General features: G+C 45.3%; 1 protein-coding gene across 1 annotated transcript in view; it reads right to left on the bottom strand.

Moving 5' to 3' along the window:
* Positions 1-537: 537 nt before the first annotated feature.
* The window catches only part of LOC139275750 (T-cell surface antigen CD2-like), a 44878-nt gene continuing 37511 nt past the window's right edge, over positions 538-7904 (bottom strand). Inside the window, exon 5 of the mRNA XM_070892949.1 lies at positions 538-1068. Within this exon, the coding sequence (XP_070749050.1) occupies positions 641-1068 (428 nt within the window). The 3' untranslated portion in view covers positions 538-640. The remainder of the gene's footprint in view (positions 1069-7904) is intronic.

The raw sequence follows: 7904 nt of genomic DNA, 5'->3' as shown, positions 1-7904 counted from the left end.
AGCAATAGGTTCTCTCTCCCCCTAGACATTTTTGAAGTTCTCTAATCAGAAAGACTACTGCTTGGGAGGAGGACATTTTTGAAACAAGAGATTTTGCTTAATATAAGCCAATACCAATTTTCCCATTTGGCCAGACTTTTTGCCATCACTTTATCTACTGTAATATCTGTGTTTCTACCATAATCACTATCAAAAACACCACAAGGTGGGTATTTAAATACTTTAATCTGTTTGTTGTCTCATAATAGAAAATAGAAAATTGAAGTAAATATCCAGAATCCAGATTATTGTTAGCTGTGACTGCAATGTATACTCCTCAGCAAAATTAAACTCCAGCTCCTTTTCTTATATACATCTATACATGTAAAACATCTAAAAATTTATAAGCCCAGTTATAAAGGTACTGTTTAAATCTTAGATAAATGTGTAAAATTACTGATTAATTCGGCTGTTGTGGAAATAAATTACTTATAGTTTTTATATGCAGTCTTTAGCAATCTAATTACTGTAGCAAAAAGCACAACATGGTTTTACAGCATTTAAGGAGATAATGTTCTCATTAGTAGGAATGATTTTCTTTATACATGCTTCCATTTTTAAAATTATTTTCCTGAAGCAGTTTTCAGTCAGAATTAATGACTCATTTTTGCGGTGGGAGAGGCACAGGCCCTCTGTCGACTTTCAGTTCCCTCTTTTCCATTCTCGGCATTCTATCTCCTCTCTGGACTCTCTCTCCTCTCTGCGCTGTCTCTCCTCTCTGCGCTCTCTCTCCTCTCTGGCCTTTCTCTCCTCTCTGGCCTCGCTCTCCTCTCTGCGCTCTCTCTCCTCTCTGGTCATTCTCTTCTCTCTGGCCTCTCTCTCCTCTCTGCGGTCTCTCTCCTCTCTGTGCTCTCTCGCTGCTGTCCATTCTCTCTCCTCTCTCCCTGCTTTTTCGAGGTTGTGGCTGTGGATGTGGTGTATATTCTTCATGGTGTTGTCCAGGGACTGGTACTGGTTGCCTTTGCAGTTTCATCTGCTCTCTGAATTCCATGGGTACTTTCAGTTCAGTTTGGAGTGTGTGTTCCATCACTAAACAGAAAGAAAGATAATCATTAATTCCAAGTTACAAATTCTTCATACAAGCAAATATCAAGAAACTAGGATATAAAGGGAAATGATTTCACTAAACTGTCATTGTAACCTTCCTCAGGTTAACAAAAGCATTTTACTTTAACTTTACAGGCATGACAATATGTGACCACCATCACCCCCTCTCCATTTTGCTATAGGTAATTATTCACAATTTGAATGCCAGAAGATAAAAGCACATTTCAGCTCTGTATTCCCCCCAAAATTAGACAGGCCCTCGCTCCAAAGTTGCAGTCAAAACTCAGAATTGTTTCAACTGACTTAAATGTTGAGGGTAACGAGAGAGCCAGCTCAGTGATGAATACCTTAGGTGTAGAAATTAGCACAGAAGTAGGTTGCCAAGTACCAAACTTATGTAAATTGGGTTGAACTGAATTCAGTGGATTGATTTGGTTCAATTCACCTACTCCAAGCTAGGATGGGCATGTTATTTAAAAATTGTTGGCACATATGCAAAGAGAATCAAAATGCCCCTCAGCGCAAACAAGCAGCCAGTCCATTTGCAGCATCATTAGTTTGTTATTCTCTTGTTGAGCAGCTGTCTGTCTATGGTTAACCAAATCACCTAAAGTAGGTCAGTTTTATGTTTTGTATGTCTGGTGAGAGCCCTCCCACGCGGGGTGTAAGAGCTCCATTAGTCTATTTATTTGCCTCCAACAAATTTCTCCCCTTGCCTTCTCTTCTTTCCTGAAGGCAATGACTCTTTCTTGGGGTATGTTTCCATGGGAACCATTCAGCTTCTTGTACTTCACCTAGGTGGACACGGTTTAATGTGTGAGCTTAAATAGTGAGTATTGAAAAGTAACTCAACCACAGAGAGATCACTGCCAAGCCCACTCAGTGGCCACAAACATACAATTCCAGCAAGGCTTATTAGCTGACAATCAGAAGCAGAAACCCTAGCTGATTTTCCTAACCCAGAAACACTAAGATGGTCCAACTCAACACAGACTGGGAATCAAACCTAGGACCTTCCTGTTCTACATGGCTCAAATAGTCAGCGACTTCACCAGCTGAATGATTGGGCCAGCATCCCTGCCAGTTCAATAGTAATTACTTGCGCTTGCTCCGTGGTGGTCTAGATAATTAGGCACAGGGGGTAGTCTTTATTCAATGCCTTAAGAATATGGTTTGCCTCATGGTTACTAATGAGCCCTTCTCAATATTTCTTGCTTGTTTTCCTGTGGCTCAGTGTGAGCAAGCATGTTCGCTGTCTGATATTTCAGCTGGAACTTTCTGTACCTGGGCGGGTTGGGTGTGGGCGGTCGCCATGGGGGCGTCATGACCCCGATCTTCATTTCATCCTGCTCCCGAGATTGATTTTCCCTTAATTGGGCCTACTAAGGCAGTTACCCGGCCCTATTAAATGGTGTGGGTCTGATGATATCATCAATGACACGTTTACAGCCTGGATGTTTAAAGGAGCCATGGCCACATTGTATTTGAAAGTTCAAATAGGATTGTGCAGGACTATTGGAGTGTTGGAAAAACTAGCAAACAAGACTGCACAGAGACAGAGAGCTGCACCCAGGTTCTCAGATGACTCCCTCCATATGCTTGTGGAGGGAGTGAGAGCACGCAGGGAGGTCTTCTTCCCTTCTGATGGACGGAGGAGACCTCTCCAGCAGACTAAAAGAGCCTGGCTCTAAATAGCAGAAGAGGTCAACAACAGAGATGTTGTCAGGAGGACCTGGGTGCAGTGCCGGAAATGTTTCAATGATCTCATTAGATCAGGAAAGGTGAGTGCAAAGCCATACTCAACTTCCTCCTGCTATGCCTCTCATCACATCCCCATCACGCTGCCTTCCTAACCCTGCTCCCGCACATCATTCCTTACACCAACATACCTTGCATGTCCACCCATCCCTTTCTCTATCTACATTTTCACATCCCCATCTGACTAACCACCCCTCACACTTGCCCCCATCCTAATGCACGCATACCAACTAACACACAAGGAGGCCATTTGGCATTGGCACCCCACTAAAGATGTAACCCATCCATTCCTTACACTCATTACATCACTCTCATTCAACCGTCTCTTATTTCCCTCCTTGCAGGAGAAGAGAGCCCACAATTAGTGTAATGTTTTACCACCTGGTTTGTTACATGGTTTGTCACATGGTTTGGTCTGAACATGCTCAGTTTGCTCTGGCCTAATAAAGCAAGCATGCGGGCTATCAGGTCGTGTCTCTGTCCTTCATTTGTTCTACTCACATAAATTAAATTCGCCGACAGAGGTTGGTGTGGTCTTAGACCTGGCCTGGAGACGGCGAAGGTTGAACAGGTTTCCACTGGTTCTGTAGTTTAGTTCCACTCCAGCAGGGAGCTTGTCGACTGTGAGGTGGAGCATGGCAGCGAGGAAGATTGAGAAGAGGGTTGGGGCGATGATGCAGCCCTGCTTGACCCCGGTCCGGACGTGGATTGGGTCTATGATGGATCCATTGGTCAGGATCATGGCCTGCATGTCGTCATGGAGCAGGTGGAGAATGGCGACGTACTTTTGGGGGCATCCAAACCATGAAGGAGGAAGCTCCATAGACTCTCACGGTTGACAGTGTTAAAGGCCTTTGTGGGTCGAAGGCCATGTATAAGGGCAAGCGCTGTTCCCTGCATTTTTCCTGCAGCAGTCGCGCTGCAAAAATCATGTCCGTTGTGCCCCGGAGGGGACGAAATCCGCACTGCGACTCCAGGAGGAGCTCCTCAGCCACAGGGAGAAGACGGTTGAGGAGGACTCTAGCGACGACTTTCCCAGTGGCTGATAGCAGGCAGATTCCTCTGTTGTTGCCGCAGTCGGACTTGTCCCCTTTTTTAAAGATGGTTACAATCACTGCATCTCTAAGATCGCCTGGCATGCTCTCCTCCCTCCAGATGAGAGAGATGAGGTCAGGTATTCACGTCAGCAATGCTTCTCCGCCACACTTCAGTACCTCAGCAGGGATTCCATCCACTCCCGTAGCCTTGTTGTTTTTAAGTTGTCCTATGGCTTTTTCTACCTCGTGCAGTGTTGGGGTCTCACTGAGGTGGTGGCGGGTAGCATGCTGCAGAATGGAGTCGAGAACCCTCGAGTCAAAGGCAGAGTCTGGATTGAGAAGATCTTAGAAGTGTTCCTTCCAGCGGGCCCTGACTGCCTCACTCTCCTTGATGAGTGTCTCCTCATTCTTGGCCAGCAGGGGGGTGGAGCCTTGTGTGTTTAGCCCGTAGGAGGCCTTGACTGCAATGAAGAATCCTCGCACATCATGCTTGTCGGCCAGCTGCTGTACCTCCTGTGCTTTCTCCCTCCACCACCTGTTCTTTAGGTCTCGGGTTTTTTGTTGGACCTCAGCCTTAAGCCGTCTGTAATGCTGCTTTGCTGCTCCCGAGTTGGATTGTTGTTTCAGGCTCAGAAATGCACTGCGCTTGCAATCTATTAGCTCTTGAATATCCTGATCATTCTTATCAAACCAGTCCTGGTGTTTCCTGGTTGAGTGATGAACAGTATCTCATCATCAACACACACAAGGGGTGTACTCATACACCAGGCTTCCATATGGTGTAAGGTCCTCCCACAACATCTTCCAGGCTGCGATGGATAAGATCTTGCAAGGAGATTGAAATTGCTTTTGCAATCAAGACGACGTGCTGATCGCAACAAGCAGTGAGGAAGAAAATCTAGAAGTGTTAGATTTAGTGCTTCAAAGCTTGAATTTCTACAACGTCAAATTGCAAAGGAGTAAATGTGCTTTTGTGCAGCCCGAGGTTGTGTACCTTGGTCTGAAAGTTGGCGCAAATAGCTCGCAACCAGTGAAGGTAATCATCATCATCATAGGCAGTCCCTCAGGGTCGAGGATGACTTGCTTCCGCACTAAAAATGAGTACTCAGGTGACCGATGAACTCATTTTAAATAGTGGAAGATGCCTGTGCGTGAATTTTTTTAACATGGGGCAGACGTAGCACACCAGCCACCACACGGGCTTGACAGAGCAAGGTCTTCGTCCAGTGGCAAGGGGATCCAAAACAACTGGAGACCAGACTCTGCTGCATGTGCCAATACACACACACACAAACTCAAACATACTCCCACTGTCCTTCCTTCCTCCTTCCCAGAGGACCTCTCTCTTCGTGAAGGTAAAGGTTGATGCTGCCATCAATGCTCCAAAGTCACAGAACGTGTCTGAGTTAAGGTCTTTCCTTGGAATAAGAACATAAGAAATTGGAGCAGGAGTAGGCCATAAGGCCCCTCGAGCCTGCTCCGCCATTCAATAAGATCATGGCTGATCTGATCATGGATTCAGCTCCACTTCCCTGTCTGCTCCCCATAATCCTTTATCCCCTTATCATTTAAGAAACTGTCTAATTCTGTCTTAAGTTTATTCAATGTCCCAGCTTCCACAGCTCTCTGAGGCAGCGAATTACACAGATTTACAACCCTCTGAGAGAAGAAATTTCTCCTCATCTCAGTTTTAAATGGGTGGCCCCTTATCCTAAGATCATGCCCTCTAGTTCTAGTCACCCCCATTAGTGGAAACATCCTCTCCGCATCCTCCTTGTCAAGCTCCCTCATAATCTTACACGTTTCGATAAGATCACCTCTCATTCTTCTGAATTCTAATGAGTAGAGGCCCAACCTACTCAACCTTTCCTCATAAGTCAACCCTTTCTTCTCCGGAATCAACCTTGTGAACCTTCTCTGAACTGCCTCCAAAGCAAGTAGATCCTTTCGGAAATATGGAAACCAAAACTGCACGCAGTATTCCAGGTGTGACCCTGTATAGCTGTAGCAAGACTTTCCTGCTTTTATACTCCATCCCTTTTGCAATAAAGGCCAAAATTCCATTGACCTTCCTGATCACTTGCTGTACCTGCGTATTATCCTTTTGTGTTTCATGCACAAGTACCCTCAGGTCCCACTGTACTGCAGCACTTTGCAATCTTTCTCCATTTAAATAATAACTTGCTCTTTGATTTTTTTCTGCCAAAGTGCATGACCTCACACTTTCCAACATTATACTCCATCTGCCAAATTTTTTTCCCACTCACTTAGCCTGTCTATGCCCTTTTGCAGATTTTTTGTGTCCTCCTCACAACTTGCTTTTCCTCCCATCTTTGTATCACAGAAACATTTAGAAACACAGAAAATAGATGCAGGAGCAGGCCATTCGGTCCTTCGAGCCTGCACCGCCATTCAATATGATCATGGCTGATCATTCAACCTCTGTACCCCACCCCAGCCTTCTCTCCATACCCCCTAATCCTTTTAGCCATAAGGGCTACATCTATCTCCCTTTTGAATATGTCCAATGAACTGGACTCAACAACTTTCTGTGGCAGAGAATTCCACATGTTCACAACTCTTTAGGGGAAAAAGTTGCTCCTCATCTCAGTCCTATATGGCTTACCCCTTATCCTTAGACTGTGTCCTCTGGTTCTGGACTTCCCCAACATCGGGAACATTCTTCCTGCATCTAACCTGTCCAGTCCCGTCAGAATTTTATATGTTTCTATGAGATCCCCTCTCATTTTTCTAAATTCCAGTGTATATAAGCCTAGCCGATCCAATCTTTCTTCAAATGTCAATCCTGCCATCCCGGGAATCAGTCTGGTGAACCTTCGCTCCACTCCCTCAATACCAAGCACGTCCTTCCTCAGATTAGGAGAGCAAAACTGCACACAATGCTCAAGGTGTGGTCTCACCAAGGCCCTGTACAACTGCAGCAAGACCTCCCTGTTCCTATACTCAAATCTCCTCGCTATGAAGGCCTGCATGCTATTTGCTTTCTTTACTGCCTGCTGTACCTGCATGCCTACCTTCAATGACTGATGTACCATGACACCCAGGTCTCGTTGCACCTCCCCTTTTACTAATCTGTCACCATTCAGATAATAATCTGCCTTCCTGTTTTTGCCACCAAAGTGGATAACCTCACATCTATCCACATTATACTGCATCTGCCATGCATTTGCCCATTCACCTAACCTGTCCAAGTCCCCCTGCAGTCTCTTAGCATCCTCCTCGCAACTTGCACTGCCACGCAGCTTAGTGTTATCAGCAAACTTGGCTACGTTACACTCAGTCCCTTCTTTCAAGTCGGTAATACTTGGGGTCACAGCACTGATCCCTGCGGCATCCCACTAGTTACTGTTTGCCAACCAGAGAATGAACCATTTATCCCGACTCTCTGTTTTATGTTAGTTAGCCAATCCTCTATCCATGCTAATATATTACCCTCAACCCCGTGAACTTTTATCTTGTGTAGTAACCTTTTATGTGGCACCTTATCAAATGCCTTCTAGAAGTCCAAATACACCACATCCACTGGTTCCCCTTTATCCACCCTGTTTGTTACATCCTTAAAGAATTCCAGCAAATTTGTCAAACATGACTTCCACTTCATAAATCCATGCTGACTCTACCTGACCGAGTTTTGCTTTTTCAAATGTCCTGCTACTGCTTCTTTAATAATGGACTCCAACATTTTCCCAACCACAGATGTTAGGCTAACTGATCTATAGTTTCCCTCTTTTTTTAAATAGGCGCATTACATTTGTAGTTTTCCAATCTGCTGGGATCTCCCCAGTATGCAGACTATAGATATACTCTCTGTGTAGTCACTGTATAGTTGCATAAGATGGAGACACGTTACCTGATGTACTGTCAATAATGTTTACACTGTGTATATACCATCCTGGCACCACTAGAAGGAGTAACTGGTGGAGACCGGGGTTTCCTGCCCTGTCGCAGAGGCTGTCCACCAGAAGGCACTGCGGTGGGAGACCTAAGGGTCACCTGAAAAGG

Source organism: Pristiophorus japonicus, chromosome 11 (genome assembly GCF_044704955.1).
Source record: "Pristiophorus japonicus isolate sPriJap1 chromosome 11, sPriJap1.hap1, whole genome shotgun sequence".
Lineage (NCBI taxonomy): Eukaryota > Metazoa > Chordata > Chondrichthyes > Pristiophoridae > Pristiophorus > Pristiophorus japonicus.
The sequence above is the reverse complement of the archived record's forward strand: the minus strand, read 5'-3'. Positions and strand labels throughout refer to the sequence as shown.